The sequence below is a fragment of the Pan paniscus genome, chromosome 12 (genome assembly GCF_029289425.2).
Source record: "Pan paniscus chromosome 12, NHGRI_mPanPan1-v2.0_pri, whole genome shotgun sequence".
Classification (NCBI taxonomy): Eukaryota; Metazoa; Chordata; class Mammalia; order Primates; family Hominidae; genus Pan; species Pan paniscus.
Window position 1 is genome coordinate 82103411 of NC_073261.2, and position 27069 is coordinate 82130479.

Sequence of the window (27069 nt, forward strand, 5' to 3'; positions counted from 1 at the left end):
CAGGATCTGTGCGAAAAGTATCAAAATCATACCACTTTTCAGGGCCCAGATCAAACCTACAGGTATTGTGGGGGTACAACAGAAGATATTGACTAGTGTAAGGCAACTCTCTCTATATATATAAGGCACACCTTTGGTAAGTCGCTGAACTGCATACGAATAACAACAGCACCAGTAACAAACCCTGAGCCTGAGCACCTCGGTGTGAGGTGGGCACCGTGCAAGGATGCTGGGAACCTGCCTCTGCCCTTAACCAGTGAACTGTCTAGTGGGGAAAGCAGACATCGTGGAATTGTGTGGACTTTAAGGAAAGGGAATGAACGGGTGCTATAGTATACAATAGGTAGAACTGACACCTCATTTGGGGGCTCCAGAAGGCTTCCTGTGGTGACACCTACCTGAGACCTAAACGATGAGACCACAGAAACAGCCTAAGGTGGTAGAGATACAGAGAGATGGAGGATTATCGAGACTAAAGAGGCATTTTAGAGTTTACATTTATAATATATTAAAGGAAGGCCAGGAGTGGTGGCTCATGCCCATAATCCCAGCACTTTTGGGAGGCTGAGGTGGGGGTGGATCACGAGGTCAGGAGTTCAAGACCAGCCTGACAAACATGGTAAAACCCCGTCTGTACTAAAAATAAAAAAATTAGCCAGGCATGGTGGCGTGCACCTGTAATCCCAGCTACTCAGGAGGCTGAGGCAGAAAAATTGCTTGAACCCAGGAGGTGGAGGTTGCAGTAAGCCAAGATCACGCCATGCACTCCAGCCTGGGCAACAGAGGGAGGCTCCGTCTCAGAAAGAAAAGAAAGGTTGTCTTTTATATGAGAGAAAGAAACTTGCATTTTGTTTAAACCACTATTACCGTGGGACTTTGAAGCAGCAGGGCTTACATCTATAATACTACAGACATCTTACGAAGGAGCCTAATATTGACCTCTAACTCAAACCCAAAGACAGAAAAATCAGATCAGGGAAAGCAACCCTGATGGGTGTGGAAGTGAGAATACTGGTCTGTTACCACAGGTATGTATTGCTATATCTTTTGTTCTTCACTGAAGTAATGTATTGCCAGTCTTGAAAAATGTTAGTGCTGGGCGTGGTAGCTCATGCCTGTATTCCCAGCACTTTGGGAGACCAAGGTGGGCAGGCAGATCACTTGAGGTCAGGAGTTTAAGACAAGCCTGGCCAACATGGTGAAACCCCGTCCCTACTAAAAATACAAAAACAAAAATAATTAGCCAGGCATGGTGGCATGCACCTGTAGTCCCAGCTACTCAGGAGGCTGAGGTGGGAGGATTGCTTGAGCCTCAGAGGTCGAGGCTGCAGTGAGCCATGATTGCACCATTGCACTCCAGGCTTGGTGCAGAGTGAGCCCCTGTCTCAAAAAAAAAAAAAAAAAAAATTGTTTTGAAGAGTGTAGTACAGAAGGGGGAGAAATTCTTTCTCTGAGAATCTCTGTAGCTTAAATGCTTTTTGCAGTGCATCCTGCCCCACAAATTGGTGTTTTGTCACAGTTTTATGTTGCCCTGAATTGCTGTGTACCTCTTCCACACCCAAAATCCTCCTTCTTCCCATTGACATCATAAACTCTGAGATATGTGGGGAGAAATTATGGTTTGATATCCATCCCCAAAAAGCCTAGCAGTGTTCTGAGCATAGACAAGCACTCATTCAATATTCATTCCATTCAGTGGGCAGTCTCCCTCCCTTAACGAAAAGAACCTGGCAGAGGCTGTGACAGGCCTGACCACTGAACAATCACCAAATAAGGCAGAGGTGATGGTCACTTAGAGACAAAGGTCCATTGTATTTTAGAGGTAACTGGACAGCAAAGGCAACAGCAGCACATTATGTACTCTGTTGTCTTGAGGACTTACCATCCAGTTAGGCCATTTTCCTTCTGGCATGTTTTCCATCCAGGATGTGATAACCTCATACACGCTGTTCCCAGAAACAGTGTCTAGCATGGTGAGGTAATTGTTGAAGGGAAAATCAGCTTCTTGGATAAATGGCAATCCATAGTACATCACGGTCCTGTCAATACTCTCTGCATAGGCTTCAGTCCCCATGAACCTATAAGAGTTGACAAGGTTCAATGTCATCGGGGCCTGTCAGAAGACTGGGAAGGCACTCCATAGCTGCTTATCTTGCATGTACAAGATGTAGGGGCTGAATGCACACTATTAACCATATAGGACTAGCACCTTCTAGAAAGCATAATCAAGCTGTCACCAAATGTTAGACTGGATTAAGAAAATGTGGCACATACACACCATGGAATACTATGCAGCCATAAAAAAGGATGAGTCCATGTCCTTTGCAGGGACATGGATGAAGCTGGAAACCATCATTCTAAGCAAACTATCACAAGGACAGAAAACCAAACACCGCATGTTCTCACTCATAGGTGGGAGTTGAATAATGAGAACACATGGACACAGGGCAGGGAACATCACACACCGGGGCCTGTCAGTGGGTGGGGGGCTAAGGGAAGGATAGCATTAGGAGAAATACCTAATGTAAATGACAAGTTGATGGGTGCAGCAAACCAACATGGCACATGTATACCTATGTAACAAACCTGCATGTTGTACACATGTACCCCAGAACTAAAAGTATAATAATAAAAAGGCAGAAAAATCCACCCCCCCCCCCAAAAAATGAAACACATTTGGGTGCCAGGTGCAGTGGCTCACGCCTGTAATCCCAACACTTTGGGAGGCCGAGGCAGGTGGATAACTTGAGGTCAGGAGTTTGAGACCAGCCTGGCCAACGTGGAGAAACATCTCTACCAAATATACAAAAATTAGGTGTGGTGATATGCGCCTGTAATCCCAGCTACTCGGAAGGCCAAGGCAGGAGAATCACTTGAATTTGGGAGGTGAAGGTTGCAGTGAGATGAGATCATGCCACCACACTCCAGCCTGGGCAACAAAGTGAGAATGTCTTTAAAAAAAAAAAAAAAAAAAAAAAAAATTGGATCTCAGTCTATATTGGTTGTTTCTTTGTTATTGTTTCTTGAGACAGAGTTTCACTCTTATTGCCCAGGCTGGAGTGCAATGGCGTGATCTTGGCTTACTGCAACCTCCACCTCCCAGGTTCAAGCGATTCTCCTGCCTCAGCCTCCCGAGTAGCTGGGATTACAGGCACCCGCCACCATGCCCAGCTAATTTTTTTGTGTTTTTAGTAGACACAGGGTTTCACCATGTTGGCCAGGCTGGTCTCAAACTCCTGACCTCAGATGATCTGCCCGCCTTGGCCTCCCAAACTGTTGGGATTACAGGCATGAGCCACCGCACCCAGCCTGTTCTTTTCTTTCTAAACCTAGAATCCTAGGAGAAATAATCTCCTAGAATCAAAATTCAGTAACATCCTGACACTAAAACTCGTTGACATCCGTGAAGACTTTCTTTAGCAATTCTCATCACTCCATTTAGAATCTAAAGTTTATGTCTGCAAATAAGGTGGGGTATTTTCTTCAAAAGAACTTCCCCCTTGTATTGGAGTCCCTATAACATCTTGCCTTATTATTGGTGTGCACTCTCAATTGCTGAAAGCAAAACCCTGGGGGAAGACACATTCACCTGAAATGACTCCGATCAATGCTGGCTTTAGCTATTTGAGGCAGCATATTTATGGATAAGTGCATGGTCTCTGGAGCCCAACTGCTTCAGTTCAAATCCCATAGCTGCCACTCCTACCTGTGGACGTTACATACATGCTCAGAGCCTCAGTTTCCTTGTCTATAAAATGGAGACAGAGTAATCGGAGTACCTACTTTAAGGAGATGAAATAACCTTCTCCTTAAAGGTTATTGCTATCCTTTTTTTATTGATGAGAAAAGTGAGACTTATGTTAATTAACCGGCCCTAGGTCACACAGCTACAGAGCAGGACTCCTTCAGACCTACCTGATTCCAAAGCTGTGTTCCTGATACTTTAGCTGAAACATATGGATTTATATACTGTACAAGGAAACTATAGATCCAATAACAATGATAAAAATAATACTGCAGAGAAGGAGCTGGTATTTTTATTTTTTTCTTGAGATGGAGTCTTGCTCTGTTGCCCAGACTCGAGCACAGTGGCATGATCTCAGCTCACTGCAACCTCCACCTCCCCGGTTCAAGCAATTCTCCTGCCTCAGCCTCCCGAGTAGCTGGTATTACAGGCATGTGCCACCTTGCCCATTTTTGTAGTTCTAGTAGAGGAGGGGTTTCGCCATGTTGCCCAGGCTGGTCTCGAACACCGTCAGGTGATCCACCAGCCTCGACCTCACACAGTGCTGGGATTACAGGCATGAGCTACCGCACCCAGCTGGAGCTGGTTTTGTTTTTTTGGTTCTTCTTTTTTTTTTTTTTTTTTTTTTTTTGTGATGGAGTCTCGCTCTGTCGCCCAGGCTGGAGTGCAGTGGTGCAATCTTGACTCGCTGCAACCTCTGCTTCCCGGGTTCAAGTGATTCTCCTGCCTCAGCCTCCCAAGTAGCTGGGATTACAGGCACCCACCACCACACCCAGCTAGGATTACAGGTGCATACCACCACGCCCAGCTAATTTTTTGTATTTTTAGTAGAGATGGGGTTTCACCACGTTGGCCAGGCTGGTCTCAAACTCCTGACCTCGTGATCTGCCTGCCTTGGCCTCCTACAGTGCTGGGTTTACAGGCGTGAGCCACTGTGCCCGGCCTGGAACTGGTTTTTGAAAAAGAAAAAATAATAGCTCATGGCTAACATTTAGCTAATATAATCTCTTTTTCATTAACCTAATTTTCACAAAACTCCTGTGAAGTACGTAGTGTGATCTGCATCATTTTACAAAAGAGGAAACTGAAAGTCAGCAAAATAAGCAAACAGGAAAGGAATATGGCAGGCCCTGGTACAACCAAACTGTAATCAATTAGAGTTATGCAGGCTTGTTACATTATTACTTGAACCTCCAAATACACTTGGTTGTGAGGGATACACTGCAGGTCACACACTAAGCCTGGGAAGAAATGAGAGCATATGCCGTGGTCACCTGTATCTGCCAGGCTCCGTGCTGTATTGGTCCATGGTCTGCCGGAAGCTGCGGACAATGTCGTGCATTCCCACCTGCGTGGTGGTGAAGTCATGGTACAGCTCCGAGTATTGTGTGACCGTGTCCTTTGAAAACCAGGACGACATGGTTACCCTCATTTCATACATCGCATGCCCACAGCTCGCTCTATGTGAATGTAGACAACCTCTTCAAAGGGCTCAAGCCAAGCGAGACGCACACTCAAACATGGTTTTGTGGATGGAGAAGAATGCTTCATTTGATGCTCAAGTTGTTAACTGTATAAATCTACTAAGCAATATTTCTCTAATAAACTGTCATCCATTTTAGCAAATAAATTTTACCAAGCAAAACACTGATTACAGAGTTCTCAACACATAATTGTCAAAATGTTTCAGACCCTTTTAAAAACAAAAAAAAAGATCTTAGTGGTTATAGAGCTCATTATTACATGTATACTTTATCTGCTCACAAAACTATTAACATCATGCACTTAAATTTGTTTCTTTACCATCACTATCCTTTCTCCTAACTGTTATACTTTCTCGGAGTTTCAGTAAATTTTTCCTAGTTGCTGTATCTTTGTAGGATTTCTATGTCAGTGTCTCATTTCTACGTCTTTCTAGGATGACAATAATCTCCTAGAATCAAAACAAAAAATTACATCTCATACAAGCCAAGGCCTCCTCACTTGAGCCTATGTCAGATGACAAAATTGCAGGAGTAAATGTCCTCTATTTTGTGGCCCTTGGTAGAGCCCACACTGTCCATGTCTTCAGAACCCTTGTCACTGAAGGACTCCTCAAGGGATCCCTCGCTCTGGAGGGAACCAGTGGAAAAAAACATCTAGTGCATATGCATTTGAAACTCTTGCACATTTCCTAAAGAAATAAATCAAGGTACTTGCTAGACACAGGACAAAACTCATCTTTGTAACTGGTATCTCAGGCTGAGAAAGAAAACACTCTGATGACATTTTCAGAAAAGGCAAAAGAAAAACGTTTAAAATAAAACTTTACCGGGATTTGGGTCTTATTTACTTGGATCTCATCTCTCAGATGCTTTGCTTCTAGGAGGAATTTAACAGCATCAAAACTAAAACCATCAACACCCTTTGTGAGCCAGAACCGTAAAATTTCCTAAAGATGAAGAAGCAAAATGCTTGGTTACATTAACTACGTTATTATCACAACGTTTAATAAAAGTTTTGACTGTTAACGACTTGGCATCATAAAATAGATATCTACATACAGAACAAGCACAGTATTCACAGTCTATTTTTATCTATTTAGCATAACTGTCTTACTAAAATGCACTCTAACTGCATTTAGCGACTCCCACACCTCCTTCATATGTGAATTCAGAATTACAATTAGTTACATTTGTAATGGATGTTATAAGGATGTTTTCAAAGTTTAGAGAATCTACTAAAAATGAAAGAATGAAACCATAAAAAAAGATAGGACTCAGAATAAACTAGGAAAGTTTCTCATCTCCCTCATGCCCAACTCCTTAACTGTCACTGCAAACTCAAAGAAAATAACACATTGTTCAATAGTTAAATATTTCACTCCTTATTAGGAAGGCAGATGAGAGGTGAAGTGCTTAGATATTAAAGGATCTCCTGCTAGGAGTAATATGGAAGGAACACACAGAAAAAAAATAGAATCAACCATCAACCAAGTAAATAACTAAGAATAGTGACGATCCTGTGGTAAAACTCAGATACAAGTGTTGTCTTGAATACACTCAGATAATAAAAGATGAAATGGGCTGGGCACGGTGGCTCATGCCTGTAATCCCAGCACTCTGGGAGGCCGAGGCAGGCGGATCACCTGAGGTCAGGAGTTTAACACCAGCATGGCCAACATGATGAAACCCTGTCTCTACTAAAAATACAAAAAGTAGCCAGGCATGGTGGCGGGTGCCCATAATCCCAGCTACTCGGGAGGCCGAGGCAGGAGAATCACTTGAACCCGGGAGGTGGAAGTTGTGGTGAGCCGAGATTGGGCCATTGCACTCCAGCCTGGGCAACAAGAGCAAAACTCTGTCTTTAAAAAAAAAAAAAAAAAAAAAGGAATCTACATTATTCCACTGGCTTTAATTTCACAGATAAATTGATCCCAAACACAAATGGTTAAGCTAAAAATCCAGGTTCTCATACATTTAATTTTATTCTTTGGTGACAGACTTTCTTCCAAAGGTGTGTGCTGGAAACCCAATTATTGTATGAATGCCCCTGGCTCACTCTCCTCTCCTGCCCTACTCTTCCAACACACCTTGCTAAAGAGAAGGTAGTCATTGCCTGCTCAGCCTCTCCCCTGCCTCACCTGCTCCTGAGAGCATCATCGTGGGCTGCCTTGTTCCCAGGCATTTTTAATGCTGAAGCCAAAGATTAGAGAGATGAAGACTGGTGCAAATAAGTGGTTAGTCCGGGTGCAGCGGCTCACGCCTATAATCCCAGCACTTTGGGAGGCCGAGGCGAGTGGATCACTTGAGGCCAGGAGTTTGTGACCAGCCTGGCCAACATGGTAAAACCCCGCCTCTACTAAACATACAAAAATTAGTTGGGCATGGAGGCATGCACCTGTAGTCCCAGCTACTTGGGAGGCTGAGCATGAGAATTGCTTGAACCTAAAAATCGGAGGTTGCAGTGAGCCAAGATCATGCCACTGCACTCCAGCCTGGGTGGCAGAAGGAGATCCTGTTTCAAAAAAAAAAAAGGCAGTGGCAGGGATAGGGGGGTGGCCAGTGTGGCCAGAGGAGCATAAGTAAGAGTAGGAGGAGGTAAAGAGAACTAACTCATCATGCTCAGCTTTGTAGTTAACAGGAAACATCTGGGATTTTTGTGAGGGTGATGGGAAACCCCTGGAGGGATTTTTAATCAGAAAAGGCTGTGGGCTGACTTAACTTTTTTTTAAAGATCTGATGTGTGAAGAATCAACTGTATAGTATGGCATTTCCTCAACAGGTTAAACATCAAGTTACCATAAGACCCAGGAATTTCACGCATAGGTATATACCCAAGAGAAATGAAAACTTACGTCCACGCAAAAACTTGTTCACAAATATTCATAGCAGCATTATTCATAATAGCCAGAAAGTGGAAACAACCCAATGGTCTATCCATACGATGAATATTTGGCCATGGAAAGGAACAATGTGCTGACACATGCTACAACATGGATGAACCTTGAAAAGATTTTTCTAGCCAGGTGTGATGGCTCACACCTGTAATCTCAGCAATTTAGGAGGCTGAGGTGGGAGGATCGCTTGAGCCCAGGAGTTCTAGACCAGCCGGGCAACATGACAAAACCCTGTCTCTACAAAAAATGAAAAATTAGCTGCGTGTGGTGGTACATGTCTGTAGGCCTCTGAAACAGCACCTGGTACTTACTGAACAAATTGCAGCATGAAAGAATGACATATTGAGCCTGAATGACCAAACATTACAGAAGTACAGCATGTTCCCTGGCTTCAGGTCTACAGAACAGTTGGGGACATGTGGGACAAGGGATGGTCACCTAATAATGCAGGTCCTCACGAGAGGAGACACCTCTGCCTACAGGGCTGCAAGAGCTTCAAGACATTTCAAAATATGTGGGTGGGCACAGCAGGAGAAGGAAGAGCTAGAGCTTGAACTTGACCTAGATGACCTGGTGGGATTTCAATGGAGGGTGGGAATGGGACAACATGAGCCAAGTGTGGAGGCAGAGGCTGGCCTGTACCGGGACAGGTGGGAGGACCAGGTGACCTTGAAAAGCAGAGGTCCTGAGCCTCAGCTACCTGCCTCAACCCCCCAGCCAGCCTCTCCCAGCAAGGCCTGCTCCGGCTCCGGCACCTGCTCACAAGCTCTGCAAAGGAACAGTGGCTCTCCCTACTTTTCTCATCCCTTGCTGTATGGAAGGTTTCACAGGAATGTATATATCATTTTAGAGCAGAACCATCTGTAAAGTACTAGAGTTAAACAGCCAATTTTCACCTACGGAGGGAAACAGAGCCACAGATCCCAAATGACAACTATCCCACAGTTCACTTGTGTATTAGAGTTTGTTCTCATGCTGCTAATAGAGACATATCTAAGACAGGGTAATTTGTAAAGCTGTTTAATTGACTCACAGTTTCACAGGGCTGGGGAGGCCTCACAATCATGGCAGAAGGCGAATGAGGAGCAAAGTCACATCTTACATGACAGCAGGCGAGAGACTTTGTGCAGAAGAACTCCCACTTATAAAACCATCAGAACTCACTATCACGAGAACAGGATGGAGGAAACCACACCCATGATTCAATTATCTCCACCTGCTCCACCCCACAACACATGGGGATTATGGGAGTTACAATTCAAGATGAGACTGGGGTGAGGACACAGCCAAACCATATCAACTTGTTTGACTTGAAGTGCGTTTCTATCTGCACGTGAATATGGAGGTTTCAAGTCAAGTCAAGGGTCTCAACAGCTAAATGCAAGAGTTAATACTGCTCCTGTCAATTCACTTTAAGCTGAGATTTTGAATGGTGAAGCTTGAATCAATTTTTTATGCCTAAGAGCAGGTTCTGGGGCGAATAACTCTTATCTTGGGCACAGGTGACCCAAATAACCTCCAGTAATCTCTACCCAGTGGAATTTTTCTCTGGGGCATAAAAAACAAATTTGTTCTTACTAGTGCCTTTATCTTTTACCAAATTCATTCATTCAATAAGTATTTGAACTCCTAGTGTATACCAGGCACTTAGGCAAGCCCTGGAACTACAACCACAAGCAAAATACAACAGACACAGTCCTAGGTCTCCCGGATTATTTTAGAATCTCCAGCTAGACAAATAGCAACACAAAAATATTTAAATCACAGCTGAGACAAAGGAGAGAAACATAGTAATACAAGAGGGTAAAACAGCAATTCGCCCTGGGGAGGGTTTGCAGCTGGCAAACAGGAAGTGACAGCCATTCATCAGAGAATGGGCTAGAGAAGTCTGGTGGGGCAAAGAAAGGCACCTCATTTCTAGAACAGGTTTTCAGTGGCTTCAGGAGTGACCTTACTATGAAGCTAACCAAACTTAAGCTTCAAGACCTCTCACTTGCACTCATCTAACTCCCCTTCTTTGCTCATTCTAAGTAAATACCAACTTTTCTGTACTTAATTTTGTGCTCTATTTTAAGAAGGCCCTAAATCACTATCAGCTTCAGACCCCGCGCAACCTGTGTCCACCCCCAGGTGGTGCTGTTCTTTAAAAGTGTGAACATTGGTTGGGGCAGAGCACGAATAACTGAAGGCATCCAAGCAGCCTCTGACAAAAATGTGGGAAAATATTAAGCATCATTCTGTGTAAACATCAAGCTTTTGGGCACTGATTTCCTAAAATAAAGCCAGTCCTTTTCCTTACGGAGTCCGGATCTCAGCATTGTGAAATGTTGACCTGACATTAAACATGAGAAACTTGTACCACACAGAAGGTTTATGGCCCTAGCATAATCAGAAATATTATCATTGTTTAATGAGACAAAACAGTAAAAGCTTGATGGACATTTTCTGAAAGTCATTTTAAATGCTGATAATTCAGATTATCACCAAGATAATCCAAAGTTTGCTCGTGAAAAATATTTGCTTCATGCTATTTATTCTCTCAACCAGGAGGGAAAAGAGCTTCAGATTTTAATTGTTAACCCTCTTTACTCCCGTGAAGGTCTCCCAGGGTTCTAGATGCAAAAATGGGCACAGAGCCTGGGTCAGCTAGGTCTAGTGACCCATGTAGGTGCCGTGGACTCTGGGAACTGGACTATACACTACGTCCTTGACTCCTGTCTGACTCCCATGACATCACGCACTCCTGGTTTTTCCACTGGGCACCTTTTAACTTCTTTCTCTTTAAATAACTCGCTGCTCTGAGTGAAAAGAAAGCAAGTCAACATCATGGAAGCAAGTTAACATATCCAAATACATGGAACCTCGAGCCAAGCCTTTCCTTTTCAGATGGCTGACATTTGGGGGCCCGTTTACCTAAAAACCCATGTTTGGGAAAAGCTCTGTCTACTCTTACATGGGATGATAGAGAAGACATCCTCTTCAGCCAGGTGTGGTGGCTCATGCCTGTAATCCTAGCACTTTCAGAGACCGAGGTGGGAGGATCACTTAAGCTCAGGAGTTCAAGACCAGCCTGGGCAACAAAGTGAGACCCTGTCTCTATTAAGAAAACAAAAACAAACCAAAAAAAAACAAACAGAAGACATCCTCTTGAAAATGTCATCAATCCCAGGTTGTCCATCTCAAGAAGGAATGAGAAAGGATATTTCAGAGTACAGAGGAAACTGGTTCTCTACTTAGAGGCAAGAGAAAGAAAACTGACCCTACTCATGTTCAGAAATCTTGGAAAAATTCTTTGCTAACTCCTCCAGAAGCAGGAAGTAGAGGAAAGATCAAGGACTTCAGAATCTGACCCTCTAGGTACAACCCAGCTCTCTCGCTGTCCAGCTGCATGACATAGGGCATCTGCAAGACCAGCTAAGCCTCAGTGTCTCCATCAATAACATAGTAGGGAGGGTTTCTGTATGGAGTAAATAAGGTATTGCTGCCAGAGTCAATTGACTTTTCAATTTTTTTTTTTTGAGATGGAGTCTCACTCTGTCACCCAGGCTGGTGTACAGTGGTGTGATCTCAGCTCTGCAACCTTTGCCTCCCGGGTTCAAGCAATTCTCCTGCCTCGGCCTCCTAAGTAGCTGGGATTACAGGTGCCCGTCACCACATCTGGCTAATTTTTGTATTTTTAGTAGAGATGGAGTTTCACCATGTTGACCAGGCTTATCTCGAACTCCTGACCTCAAGTGATCCACCCACCTCAGCCTCCCAAAGTGCTGAGATTACAGGCATGAGCCACCATGCCCGGACCCCTTTCAGTCTTTATATTACCCAATCTCTCTGCATCATTTGACACTGTTGACCAATCTCATCTTCTAGACACACTCAGATACCTTAGTTCCGTTATACCCTGCCCCTTGGTTTGCCTCCCTTCTCTGTCTCTCCTGCAGCTCTTTGATGTCAGTGCTCCTTGGGGCTCCATCTTACACCCTCTGGACATTTCACTTCACAATAGTATTTATTTACTTACCAATTTACTGACTATTTAACAAGTACTGTATACAGTAAAAAACATAGCATCCTAAGTGCTTTACAAAGGTTAAACCATTTAATCTTCAAGTAACCCCATTAGGTACGTACCATTATTGTTCCCCCTTTACCAATGAGGAAACTGTGGCTCAGGAAGATGATGTGCCTTTGACAAGGTCATGGTTGGTAAGTGGTGGCAGCAGAATTGCAACTGTACGGCGCCCTGACTTATTTGCTAGCCTGGCTCCCTTGGTTTTTTCTTTTAATTGGAAGGTCTACCAACACCAGGCCCTCATTCACATGTGAGCAATTCGCTCCAGCTACGTGGCAGTTGGCCCTCTTGCTCACCTTACCTAGCCTGCTTCTCTCACCAAACACCTGCCTGAGCTCTGTAGACATCAGCCACATCAACAAGTCCCAAAGTTTTATCTCTAGACCAGACTTTTCCCTGAGCTCTGTGTCCTTGTATCTTTTTTTTTTTTTCCTAAGATGGTGTCTTGCTCTGTTGCCCAGGCTGGAGTGCAGTGGCATGATCTCGGCTCACTGCAACCTCTGCCTCATGGGCTCAAGCAATTCTCCTGCCTCAGCGTCCCAAGTAGTTGGGATTACAGGTGCCCACCACCATGCCTGGCTAATTTTTGTATTTTTAGGAGAGATGGGGTTTCACCATGTTGGCCAGGCTGGTCTTGAACTCCTGACCATGTGATCCACCTGCCTCAGCCTCCCAAAGTGCTGGGATTACAGGCATAAGCCACTGTGCCCAGCCCAGTGTCTTTATATCTAACTGTCCACTGAACACTTGGATGTGTCACAGGCAGCTCAAACTCTACATACCTAAGATATTTCCCTCTCTCTTCCTGTGTCTCCCATCTCAGACAATGGTTCTGCCACCCACCCCATATTCAAATCTGAAACCTGGGATTCACAGGGGACTCCTCTCGAGAGCCCTGATGATTTCTCTGCACCTCTATGCCTCCATCACTGGCCTAAAGCCACCAGAATTTCTTTCCCGATTACTGCACCATCCTCCTCCCTGGCCCCAAAGCCTCCAAACCTGCCCTACTCAAACCCCTTCTCCAAAACCAGACTGATTTCTCAAATTGAAAAAAAATAAAAATAAAAAATAAATACCTAAGACCTTTTAAGCCCAAATCCTTACCAGGGCCTTCAGTGGTGCTCCTGACCTCACCCCCAGTGACCTCTCTAGTCTCATCGGGTCACTCCCTGCTCTATGTATCACATCCCAGTGATACTGGACAACTCCCAGCACCTCTAATGTGTCATGATCCATGCTTTCCTCTGCTGGAAACACTCCCACCCATGCCTCTTCACTTAGCTCATGCCTGTTCCTCAGGTATCTCACCTCCTCTGCAAATGTGTCCAGGTTAGGCGCTTGCCCTGTGTATTCCTACCTCCTACTGTCATGACCGCTTGGCACATTTTATTGTAATTGCCTGTTTAATTGTCCACCTCCCACCCCAGAATATAAGCCCCAGGATGGCCACAAGAGGTATCTATCTTACCAGCCCCCACACCCTTAGCACATGGTCAAGACACATAATACCTATCATTAAATGAGTGAATGATTATAATAAAGTGCCTGGCATAGAGGAGGTGCAATAAATGGCACAATTATTATTATCAAGCATAGAGATGGCTAATCAAGCAGGTAGTGAGCGAATTGTGTTTTGAATTGAGCTGCTGCCTCCAGCAGTATCATGCTTAGTAGGGACATAACGGAGCCTACGCCTGTGCTCTGGGTTCCCTCTCAGCTGGATCTCCCCAGCAGTCCCTACCCTGGGGCTCGGCATTCCCATACGGCAGGTGTAGGATCACTCCAAACCCCAGATACGAGGCCAGGCCATCTGGAGTCTCTTCCTTGCCATGCTGCTAACCCGCTGGGTTACTTCACCTCTCTGTGTCTCAGTTTCCTCATTTGTCAAATAAGAAATTTGGAGGACCAGTAAAAACCAAAGTGATTGGGAAAGTATAAAATATTATACAAATATATACCCCTGATACCTCAGAGAAGGTTTTCTGACTTCTTCAGCTGAAAGCTCTCAAGCCCCAAGAGGTTCAGAGCGGAGCCAAGTCCCCTGATGGCCAGTACAAAGAGGAGGAGAAAGAGAAGGAGAGCAGAGGGTGCTCTCCGCTGGATTTCCCCAGCATGCCAGCTTCCCACTGTGCAGATAAAGCAAAATCTGATAGGAGCGGGGAGGAAGTGGGCTCAGGCTCCAGGAGTACAAGTTGGTATGCAAGCAAGTCATTCCAAACGCCGCCTCCACACAAACCCTCTGAGCTGCAAATTATTAACCTGCTTAACTCTATTGCAGAAACAAGCGCTGCTGGGGGTAAGGTGGGGAGGAGGGTGACAGAAGTCTCCTTCATGCCAAAGGTCCCTTTCCAGGAGCAAAGAGGCTTTCCTCTCAGCTTATCAGCATTTCTTATTTACTTCTAATAGTAAATCTTCTAAACCAGTCTTGCAAATAAAGTCTAATCTCTCAACCGGAGGCATTAATAATTCATCACATGAGGGATTTCAGCCAGAAGACCAGTAAATAAGGATCCTATCCACACACTCCATGGCTTGGGTATCTGGAAGAGCACAGCTGGGTTAGTCAAAAAAATAATTAATGTATTGGCTGGCACATTTTTGCAGAATTTATCACATTTGTCTAAACATCCCCAGACAATTCATCACTATTGCCACAAGGAGCCTGGAAAAATCTACTGCCTGATAAACCAACTGTAAACCAGCTGGTTTATACTCACATTTATCAATATATAACTGAAAACCTCCTTGACAAATCTGTGCAGAAAAAGTGAAGCATGGAGAGGGAAACACATACATTGCCTCAAAGCAGGTGTAGGATTGTGGTTAAGAGCATGAACTCAAGTCCGAGTGTCTGGATTTCAATCCTGCTCCATGACTCCCAAGGTTGGTGACTTTACCTACCTAAGCCTCAATTTCCTTCTCTGTAAAATGATCACAAAACCTCGTAAATTAGGCTTATTCTGAGCATTAAATTATCCAGGAACAGCACTTAGCACATAGAATGTGTGGGGAGAGCATGAGGCGTGGCTGTGCTAAGGAGTTTTGGTGATGAAGAAGAGGAGAGTCCACAGGCTACCAGAGAAGTTTAAAACTAACCCCTAGTTAGTCTGCTGACCATGTCTACAACTACCCACCCCACAACCCCACAACCCCACAACCCCATGGAGGCAAGGTGCCCTCACTCATGGTGCTTACTTCCAGAACCAATTCCAAAACAATTCATACAAATTCTGGAAACACCAAACATATATAGTAAAAAAAAAAAAAAAAAAAAAAAAAGTCTTAAAAATAAGTAGTCTATAGGAATACATTTAACAAAAGAAGTACAAGACATGTACTCTGAGAACTGCAAAACATTGTTGAAAGAAATGAAAGAACACATAAATAAATGGAAAGACATCTCATGTTCATGAATTGGAAGACTTAACATAAGATGGCTATATTCCCCAGAGTGAACCACAGATTCAATGCAATCCCTATCAAAACCCCAGCAGGCTTCTTTGCAAACATTGTCAAGCTGACTCAGAAATTCACATGGAAATCCAAAGGACTTGGAATAGTGAAACAATACTGAAAAAGAACAAAGTTGTAGGATTCTCACTTCCCGATTTCAAAACTTACTACAAAGCGCTAGTAATTCAGACAGTGTGTGGTACTGACATAAGGACAGACATATAGATGAATGGAACAGAATTGAGAGTCCAGAAATAAACCTATGCATTTATGGTCAATTGATTTTCAACAAAAGTTGACAGACAATTCAGTAGGGAAAGAATAGTATTTTTAAACATACGTGATTGGAATAACTGAATAGCCACATGCAAAAAAAAATAAAAAAGAAGTCGGACTCCTTACCTTCACACCCTATATAAAAATTAACAAAAAATGGATCACAGACAATCTAAAATGTAAGACTAAAACTATGAAACTGAGAAGAAAACATAGGAGTAAATCTTCATGACCTTGGATTAAGCAATGGTTCTTAGATACGACACTAAAAGCACAAGCAACAAAAGAAAAAAATAAATAAATTGGGCCAGGCGCGGTGGCTCATGCCTGTAATCCCTGCACTTTGGGAGGCCGAGGCGGGTGGATCACCTGAGGTCAGGAGTTCGAGACCAGCCTAGCCAACATGATAAAACCCCTGTCTCTACTAAAAATACAAAAAATTAGCTGGGCATGGTGGTGCGCACCTATAATCCCAGCTACTCAGGAGGCTGCATCAGGAAAATCACTTGAACCCAGGAGGTGGAGGTTGCAGTGAGCTGAGATTGTGCCACTGCACCCCAGCCTGGGTAACAAGAGCATAACTCTGTCTCAAAAAACAAATAAATAAATAGGACATCATCAAAATTAAAAACGCTTGTGCTTCAAAAGGCACCATCAAGAAAGTAAAAAGACAACCAACAGAATAGGAAAAATTATTTGTAAATCAAGTATCAAGAATATGAAAAGAGGCCAGGTGTGGTGGCTCATGCCTATAATCCCAGCACTTTGGGAGGCTGAGGCAGGAGGATTGCTTGAGACCACGAGTTCGAGACCAGCCTGGCCAACATGGTGAAACCCCGTCTCTACTAAAAATACAAAAATTTGCCAGGTATGGTGATGCGCACCTGTAATCTCAGCTACTTGGGTGGCTGAGGTAGGAGAGTCACTTGAACCCAGGAGGTGGAGGTTGCAGTGAGCCGAGATCACGCCACTGCACTCCAGCCTGGGTAACAGAGTGAGACCCTGTCTCAAAAAAAAAAAAAAAAAAGAAAGAAAAAGAATATGTAAGAACTTTTACAACCCAATAATAAAAAGACAACCCTGTTTAACAATGGGCAAAGGGCCAGGTGCGGTGGCTCACACCTGTAATCCCAGCACTGTGGGAGGCCAAGGAGGGAGGATTGCTTGAGACCAGGAGCTCGAGACCAGCCTGGCCAACATGGAGAAACCCCATCTCTACAAAAAATACAAAAATTAGTTGGGCATGGTGGCACGTGCCTATAGTCCCAGGTACTCAGGAAGCTGAGGCGCAAGAATCACTTGAGCCTGGGAGACTGGGGTTGCAGTGAGCCGAGACTGCACCACTGCACTCCAGCCTGGGTGACAGAGTGAAACTCTATCTCAAAAAAAATAAATAAATAAAAATGAAATAAAAATGGGCAAAGGATTTAAATAGACATTTCTACAATGCAGATATACAAATGAACTAACTATAAGCACATAAAAAGATGTTCAATGTCTTTAGCCATTTGGCAAATACAACCAGTGAGATGCCACTTCATACCCACTAGGGTGACTGTAATAAAAAATATATGCAATAACAAGTGTTGGTGAGAATGTGGAGAAATTAGAACGCTTACCCATTGTTAATGGAAATGTAAAATTATGCAGCTGCTTTGAAAAACAACTTGGCAGTTTCTCAAATAAACACAGATACAGACACCTACCAGGGATATACAGATACAGCATGATTCTGTTGTACAAAGTGTCCAGAATAGGCAAAATCTATCTAACTGAGGCTTAGGTGGGTAAAAAGATAGAAAGTAGATTTGTGGTTTCCCAGGGGGTGGGGGAAGAAAGGGAGGGGGCCATAAGGAGTGACTGTTGATGGATATGGGGTTTCTCTTTGAGAAGATAAAAGTGTTCTGAAATTAGGCCAGGTGCAGTGGCTCATACCTGTAATCCCAGCACTTTGGGAAGCTGAGACGGGTGGATCATTTGAGGCCAGGAGTTTGAGACCAGCCTGGCCAACATGGCAAAACCCTGTCTCTACAAAAATACAAAAATTAGCTGAGCATGGTGGTACATGCCTGTAGTCCCAGCTACTCGGAGGCTGAGGCAGGAGAATCGCTTGAACCTGGGAGGCACAAGTTGCAGTGAGCCAAGATCATGCCACTACACTCCAGCCTGGGCGACAGAGCAAGACTGTCTCAAAAAAAAAAAAAAAGTTCAGAAATTAGTAGTGATTGTGAAACTCTGTGAAGATACTAAAACCACTGAATTACACACTCAAAAGGGGTGAATTTTATGGTATGTGAATTATATGTCAATTAAACTGTTATTTCAAAATTAAACTAAACCAAGGGTTCTAGGTGCCCCCAGTGACTCCAGCATGACAGCTTGCATCCACTCTATCTGGCTGACGTGGTGAGCTGTGGAAAGGCACCCAATGCTCCCCGTTCTGTTAGGGTCTCCTTCCCACCTACTTGGCTCAGAGGACTCCCCTACTCCCCTAAGTTTCTGCCCACTGGAGCCATAGGAGCAGCAAGAACAAGAACAAGAACAAGAACATACCTGATATGTTTTGTGAATTGTATTGTGAGAACTGATCAGCCCCCACCTCTTACTTCAGCGCCCTAACCCATTTCATTCCAGCATACTGGTAGGGTTGCCAGATAAAATACAAGACACTCAATTACATTTCAATTTCAGGTAATCAATGAACAATTTTTTGGTAGCAGTATGTCTCAAATGTTGCATCATTCATTTAAAATTTAACTGGACATCCTGTATTTTTCTTTGCTAAATTTGGCAACCCTACACTCTGGCCTCCATGCCATCCCTGAAACACATGAACCACACTCTCACCTCGGGACCTTTCCATTTGTTCTTCTTTCTGCCCGAAATTCTCTTCCCCCAGATAGTCACTTGGTTCCTTTCTCACTTCAGGTTTTTGTCCAAACAGTATCTCATCATAAGAAGGTGTCTCCTACACACTTTATATAGAAGAGCCACTTTTACCTGACACTCCGATGCCCCTTCCCCTTGGCATTCACCACCACCTAACATATATATATATATTTAGAGGCTAATTGCCTGCTTTCCCCTCAGTATATTGGAGACTCCTTGAGGGTAAGGCTTCTTTTATTCACTGCTGCATTCCCAGTGCTTAGAACAGGGCCTGGCACGGAGTAGGCAATATGTTAATATTTACTGAATGAGTACAGGAGTGTCGTGCACGGGTTATCTCATCTAATCTTCCAAACAGCCCTATGAGACAAATATTGCCACCAACTGTGTTTCATAGATGAGACAGCTAAGACATGAAAGCCAAATAACCATCAAGAAGCCCATTTTAGATGCAGGAGCCAGACCCCAAATGACCCACCTCCCTGCACCAGCTCACCGTCACAGGCACCGCACAGCTCACCGTCACAGACACCGCACAGCTCACCGTCACAGGCACCGCACAGCTCAGTCACAGGCACCGCACAGCTCACCGTCACAGGCACCGCACAGCTCAGTCACAGGCACCGCACAACTCACCATCACAGACACCGCACAGCTCAGTCACAGGCACCGCACAGCTCAGTCACAGGCACCGCACAGCTCACCGTCACAGGCACCGCACAGCTCACCGTCACAGGCACCGCACAGCTCACCGTCACAGACACCGCACAGCTCAGTCACAGGCACCGCACAACTCAGCATCACAGACACCGCACAGCTCACCGTCACAGGCACCGCACAGCTCAGTCACAGGCACCGCACAGCTCACCGTCACAGGCACCGCACAGCTCACCGTCACAGGCACCGCACAGCTCACCGTCACAGACACCGCACAGCTCACCGTCACAGACACCGCACAGCTCAGTCACAGGCACCGCACAACTCACCATCACAGGCACCGCACAGCTCACCGTCACAGGCACCGCACAGCTCAGTCACAGGCACCGCACAGCTCACCGTCACAGGCACCGCACAGCTCACCGTCACAGACACCGCACAGCTCAGTCACAGGCACCGCACAGCTCAGTCACAGGCACCTCACAGCTCACCGTCACAGACACCGCACAGCTCAGTCACAGGCACCGCACAGCTCAGTCACAGGCACCGCACAGCTCACCGTCACAGACACCGCACAGCTCAGTCACAGACACCGCACAGCTCACCGTCACAGGCACCGCACAGCTCAGTCACAGGCACCGCACAGCTCACCGTCACAGGCACCGCACAGCTCACCGTCACAGACACCGCACAGCTCAGTCACAGGCACCGCACAGCTCACCGTCACAGGCACCGCACAGCTCACCGTCACAGACACCGCACAGCTCAGTCACAGGCACCGCACAGCTCACCGTCACAGACACCGCACAGCTCAGTCACAGGCACCGCACAGCTCAGTCACAGGCACCGCACAGCTCACCGTCACAGGCACCGCACAGCTCACCGTCACAGACACCGCACAGCTCAGTCACAGGCACCGCACAGCTCACCGTCACAGGCACCGCACAGCTCACCGTCACAGACACCGCACAGCTCAGTCACAGGCACCGCACAGCTCACCGTCACAGGCACCGCACAGCTCAGTCACAGGCACCGCACAGCTCACCGTCACAGGCACCGCACAGCTCACCGTCACAGACACCGCACAGCTCAGTCACAGGCACCGCACAGCTCACCGTCACAGGCACCGCACAGCTCACCGTCACAGGCACCGCACAGCTCAGTCACAGGCACCGCACAGCTCACCGTCACAGGCACCGCACAGCTCAGTCACAGGCACCGCACAGCTCACCGTCACAGGCACCGCACAGCTCACCGTCACAGACACCGCACAGCTCAGTCACAGGCACCGCACAGCTCACCGTCACAGGCACCGCACAGCTCAGTCACAGGCACCGCACAGCTCACCGTCACAGGCACCGCACAGCTCACCGTCACAGGCACCGCACAGCTCAGTCACAGGCACCGCACAGCTCAGTCACAGGCACCTCACAGCTCACCGTCACAGACACCGCACAGCTCACCGTCACAGGCACCGCACAGCTCAGTCACAGGCACCTCACAGCTCACCGTCACAGGCACCGCACAGCTCACCGTCACAGGCACCGCACAGCTCAGTCACAGGCACCGCACAGCTCAGTCACAGGCACCTCACAGCTCACCGTCACAGGCACCGCGCAGCTCACCGTCACAGGCACCGCGCAGCTCACCGTCACAGGCACCGCACAGCTCAGTCACAGGCACCGCACAGCTCAGTCACAGGCACCTCACAGCTCACCGTCACAGGCACCGCGCAGCTCACCGTCACAGGCACCGCGCAGCTCACCGTCACAGGCACCGCACAGCTCACCGTCACAGGCACCGCACAGCTCAGTCACAGGCACCGCACAGCTCACCGTCACAGGCACCGCACAGCTCACCGTCACAGGCACCGCACAGCTCAGTCACAGGCACCGCACAGCTCACCGTCACAGGCACCGCACAGCTCACCGTCACAGACACCGCACAGCTCACCGTCACAGGCACCGCACAGCTCAGTCACAGGCACCACACAGCTCACCGTCACAGGCACCGTACAGCTCACTGTCACAGGTGGCGGGGCAACTTGGAGCTAGGGTGGCAGGTGTTTCTGACTCCTTCCATTTAGGGTACTCTGGGTTAGATGAAGGAAGGACTCACAGACATGTCTGAGAGTCTACATTTGCACCAGAGAGCTTAATCCTGGGATTTAATTCAGGCTTGATTATTGCCTACACAATTATTGTGCAATATAAAGTGTTTCAAATAACTATAGAGTATTTCAAATAATTAAAGACTTGATTTTGCCTACACAATTACTGTGCAATATAAAGTGTTTTAAATAAATACCTAAACCTCCATTAATGGAGAAGTCTGTGTGGGTATCTATACTCACTTTTATTTCTTCTTGAACATCAGGATTGCGGAAATTTAAATCAGGTTGCTCTTTCATAAACTGATGAAAATAACATTGGTTTCGCACTTCGTCAAAGTGCCAACTGGAGTTTCCATACACACTTAACTGGCAAACAAAGAAAACAGCACATCAGTGACCTATAATGGTATTGCCCACAAATAAAGATCATTGCCCTCCCTGATCCTTTGCAGGCAGAGTATGTAAATCCTGAGAGTTTTCCTTCTACAGAGAGCAGCAGGTTAAAGAAACCCCTTCCAAATACCCCCCACCCCATTGGCCTAATGCCTCACAAACATGGTTGCAATGTATTTTTACAGTAGATGCTGTTTGTAACAACTGCAACAGCAAACCAATGTTCTCAAACCCAAGACAAGGTCAACTTAAGGAACTGACATTACTAATGTATTTTCTTGAATATTCCATCCAGGATCCAAACTCTTGTTTGTGAAGAGAAGCAAAATGGTAGTCAATTTGGAAGAAAGAAACATTCCGCTCATCTTGGAGCTTGAGTCCAGATAGACTGAATATTTAAATTATATCCCCAGAAAATTATTAGAATCCTTCACTTAAAATCTCTACCAGTCTCCAAGAATAAAAAGCAACTTCAAGTGTTGGTACTCAGCAATAGTTGACGCTGTCGCTGGTCTCCTCTGTCTGGAAATGCTCACATTTATGGCCCCATGGTATGACTCTCCCGGCTGCCCTCCCACATCTCTGGCCACTCCTTAAGTCAACGCTGTGGGCCCTTGAATGTGAGAGTTTCATGGGGCTCTGTCCTAGGCCTTTTGTCCATTTCATGTTAAAGAGAACATCTGGAAAACATTTAACAACTGGGAGGTTTTACATAAATCTTTTTGAGTTGGAAGACGTAGTTACACTGAGTCCACATGTCCATGGCAACACCAGGCAGATGCTGAGTAGTAGCTGCTGCCTTTCAAGGACATGCACCCTTTCCAATTCAACACACAGCCCACCTGGACACAACCAGGGCAAGAGATTTTTAGTGTACATAAACAATAAAAAATCAGTATCCAGAATACAAAAGGAACTGAAGAAAGCAATTTCAAAGGGATAAATAATTCAAAAGAAAGAAACCATAAAGAGATGTTTCACAGAAATGGACACTCAAATGAATAAATGTAAGAAAAGATGTTCAACATCATTAGGAATTAGATAATTACTGTATTAGGAATTAGACACATCATCATTAGTAATTAAATAAATATAAAATTAAGATCTCAATGCAATATTGTTTTAAGTCTGGGCTGGGCATGGCAGCTCATGCTAGTAATCACAGCACTTTGAGGGCTGAAGCGGGAGGACTGCTTGAGGCCAGAAGTTCAAGACCAGCTTGGGCAACATAGTGAGAGCCCATATTTACAAAAAAATTTAAAAACTCAGCCACGCATGATGGTGCGTGCCTGTGGTCCCAGCTACTAAGGAGGCTGAGGTGGCGAGGATTGCTTGGGCCTAGGAGCTCGAGGCTGCAGTAAGCTATGATTGAGCCACTATACTTCAGCCTGGGTGACAGAATGAGACCCTGACACAAAATAATAATAATTTTTAAATAAAAATTACAAAGTTGGGCAATATCAGGAATTAATGAGAATGTGTATTTTTTATACTTCTGTGGGGGATATAAATTAGTACAACCATTTTGATAATGAATTTGACACTATCCTGTAGAGCTGAGCATGCAACATCCTGCACAGCAATTTTACTCCTAGTTATTTACCTTAAAGAAGCCCTTGTTGGGCGTGGTGGCTCACGCCTGTAATCCTAGCACTTTGGGAAGCCGACCTGGGCAGATCACAAGGTCAGGAGTTGAAGACCAACCTGGCCAATATGGTGAAACCCTGTCTCTACTAAAGATACAAAAATTAGGTGGGCGTGGTGATGGGTGCCTGTCGTTCCAGCTACTTGAGAGGCTGAGGCAGGAGAATCACTTGAACTGGGGAGGCAGAGGTTGCAGTGAGCCAAGATCGCACCACTGCAGTCCAGCCTGGGCGACAGAGCAAGACCATCTCAAAAATAAAAAAAAGAAGCCCTTGCACATGTACCCCAAGATAGATTAATGACAGTGTTTATAGTAACATTGTTCATAATAAAAAAAAAGGAAGTAGCCCAACTTCCCATCAACTGAAGAGTGGATAAGTAAACTATGGATTGTTCACACTGTGAAATATACAACAATGAAAATGTATGAACCATAGCTACCTGAAGCTACATGAATAAATCGTGAAAAAGTTAGTTAAGAAGACTATACCTAGCATGACACTTTTCATAAAGTTCAAAATAGAGGAAACTAAAACATAATCTTTTTAGAGTCGAAGTCTTGCAATATATGGTTATATATATGATATACTACAAGGTGTTTATCCATCATATACATATACATATTTTTGAACATATTAACTATTACATTAGAAAATGCAACCTTGACTATAGTGGAGAACTAAAAAAGCAATGGAAAAACTGGATGAAAAAAAAGGCAGCTGTGATCATTCTATAAGCAAGAAATGATATAGTTTGAGTATGGCAGCAATCTTTAAAAGCAGACTATGGAGCTGAAATGACTAGATCCCATCTTTAGCCCTGTCATTTATTAGCTGAGTAACCTCAGTCTGCCTATCTGCAAAACAGGAATTACACCTGACTCATAGGATTATAGAGTGGGTTAACTAAATTAATGAATATAAAACACTTAGCACAGAGCCTGGCACAGAGTAAGTATTTTGTAAATGTTTGCTAATGTCATTGCAATTTTAACAAGTCAGTGAACTGAAGGAAAAAAAGAGGTGAAACTGCCAGGACTTGCTGACAGCCTGTTCCTCAGGCTGCATGGTAGTACCATTCACTGAACCTGGGAGACGGAAGGATATAGGGAGAAAATCACACATCACAAAGTTGACCTGCAAATATATCAATTCTGAGTGTCCTTGGATCACCTAAAAGTTGATGTTTAAATATTTATGGAGAAGGTCCAGAAGAGAGAAGGAGGGACTGGAGGAGGGAGGGATGATCCAGAATAAAGGCAGGAGAGAACACAAACCCGGGCAAGGGGAAGCTCTGGCCTGAGACAGAAGCAGAGCTGCCAGATGAAGTGCAGGATGCCCAGTTACATCTGAATTCAGATCAACACGCATATTCTTGAGTATAAGTATTACTCATGTGGCCAGGCACAGTGGCTTACACCTGTAATCCCAGCACTTTGCAAGGCCGAAGCGGGAGGATCACTTGAGCCCAGGAGTTCAAGACCAGCCTGGACAACAGAGTGAGGCCCTGTCTTTACAAAAAAATAAAATATTAGCTGGGCATGGTGGCACACATTTGTGGTCTCAGCTACTTGGGAGGAATAGCTGGGAGGATTGTTTGAGCCCAGGAGGCAAAGACTGCGGTGAGCCATGATCAAGCCACTGCAGTAAGCCATGATCAAGCCACTGCACTCCAGCCTGGGAGACAGAGCAAGACCCTGTCTCTGAAAAATAAAAATAAAAAAGAAAGTATGGTCCACACTAAAAAATTATTTATGCACTGCTTATCCAAAATTCAGATTTAACTGGGCATTCTGAATTTTTATTTGCTAAATCTGGTCACCCCGGAAAGGAGGGATCTGGCTTCTGTTGTAAAAGGAGTGAGTAGGAAGAGGGTGGGAATGGGGCAGGCAGGCTTGATGGCTTCTGTTTTCTCTGTGAAGTCGAGTTTGCTGCTGAGAGTGATAAGATGGGGTAGAGGCAGATATGATGTTTGAAATGAGGGAGGGAGGGAAAGTTGATCGGTTGAAATTAGCAAAATTCCCAAGAAGAGTGGATGGCTCAGTTCAGGTGGGGACAATGAAGGTGTGATGTCTCCAGAGACTCAACTACTAAGGTTTAGGCAAAAAGAAAGTAGATAATTGGGTCCATTCATGGCTAGGGTTTTGTCAGACAGAGGAGACAAAAAGTCAGAAAGGCAAAGGGGGCCAGGAGCGGTGGCTTACACCTGTAATCCCAGCGCTTTGGGAGGCCGAGGCAGGTGGATCACCTGAGATCAGGAGTTCAAGAACAGAGTGGCCAACATGGTGAAACCCCATCTCTACTAAAAATACAAAAATTAGCCGAGTATGATGACGCGCGCCTGTAATCATAGCTACCGGGAAGGCTGAGGCAGGAGAATTGCTTGAACCCAGGTGGAGGTTGCAGTGAGCCGAGATTGTGCTATTGCACTCCAGCCTGGGAGACAAGAGCAAAACTCCATCTCAAGAAAAAAAAATGCAAAGGGGTATGGATAGTATAAAAATGGTTATCGAACTAATGGGACATGGAATCCAAGTTGGACCGGGTAGGAAGTGAAGGAAGGGTGGAAGGAGAGAGAATAGGTTTGAATTTGCTAGAACACATCATCTCTATGATGAAATCAGAAATCTAAATAATAATTGGAAGCCTGAGTAAATAATAACTGGAAACCTTATTTCTATTTCTTTCAGAAACTTGCCCCCTTCCGATAAACTATATTCATTCATTTTTCCCTCAAAAGGGTTTTACTAAATCAGTTCAATCACTACATATCTGCCTTTTACCCCTTTGTAAATCAGACAGGTTGACACTTACCCAGTTGTTGGGTGGAATGGTTTTGCCATTTTCATGGGTACAGTCATGCCAGATATAATAATCAGTATATTTTCCTGTTCGTGTCCGACTCAATTGAAACCAAATATGTTTATCACTCGTGTGGTTTGGTATGAAATCGATGATTAATTTTAAACCTAATGAGTAAAAGACATTTCAAGTGCTAGGGAAAGATTGTATTAGAATAACATATGACAGGCCAGGCACAGTAATGGCTAACGCCTGTAACCCCAATACATTGGGAGGCTAAGGTAGGAGGATTGCTTGAGCCCAGGAGGTGGAGGCTGAAGTGAGCCATGATTGCACCACTGCACTCCAGCCTGGGAGACAGAGCAAGACCCTGCCTGGAAAAAAAAAAAAAAAAAAAAAGCAGGGAAAGGAGAGGGGAGGGCAGGGGAGGGGAAGAAAGGAGATAGCGAAGGAAAAAGGAAAGGAGAAAGGAAAAAAGGAAACGGAAGGGAAGGGAAGGAAAGGAAGAAAGAGAAAGCGGGAAGGAAAGAAAGAAGGAAGGGAGGGAGGGAGGGAAAGAAATAGTATATGACAGTTAAGGAGAAGAACTGCTTTAAGTAAACATTTGAAAAAGTGCTTCTCTCAACCCTCATCCCCATCTTGCCCACT

General features: G+C 45.1%; 1 protein-coding gene across 3 annotated transcripts in view; it reads right to left on the reverse strand.

The window, feature by feature from the left end:
- Positions 1 to 27069, reverse strand: part of SLC3A1 (solute carrier family 3 member 1) — a 57431-nt gene that overhangs the window by 14411 nt on the left and 15951 nt on the right. For all 3 annotated transcript variants that reach the window (XM_003822652.5, XM_055108020.1, XM_055108021.1), the window contains 5 exons: positions 26434 to 26588; positions 21824 to 21949; positions 6057 to 6176; positions 5020 to 5144; positions 1883 to 2078 (listed from right to left, as the gene is read on the reverse strand). In XM_003822652.5, coding sequence (XP_003822700.1) covers positions 1883 to 2078; positions 5020 to 5144; positions 6057 to 6176; positions 21824 to 21949; positions 26434 to 26588 — 722 coding nt within the window. The remainder of the gene's footprint in view (positions 1 to 1882; positions 2079 to 5019; positions 5145 to 6056; positions 6177 to 21823; positions 21950 to 26433; positions 26589 to 27069) is intronic.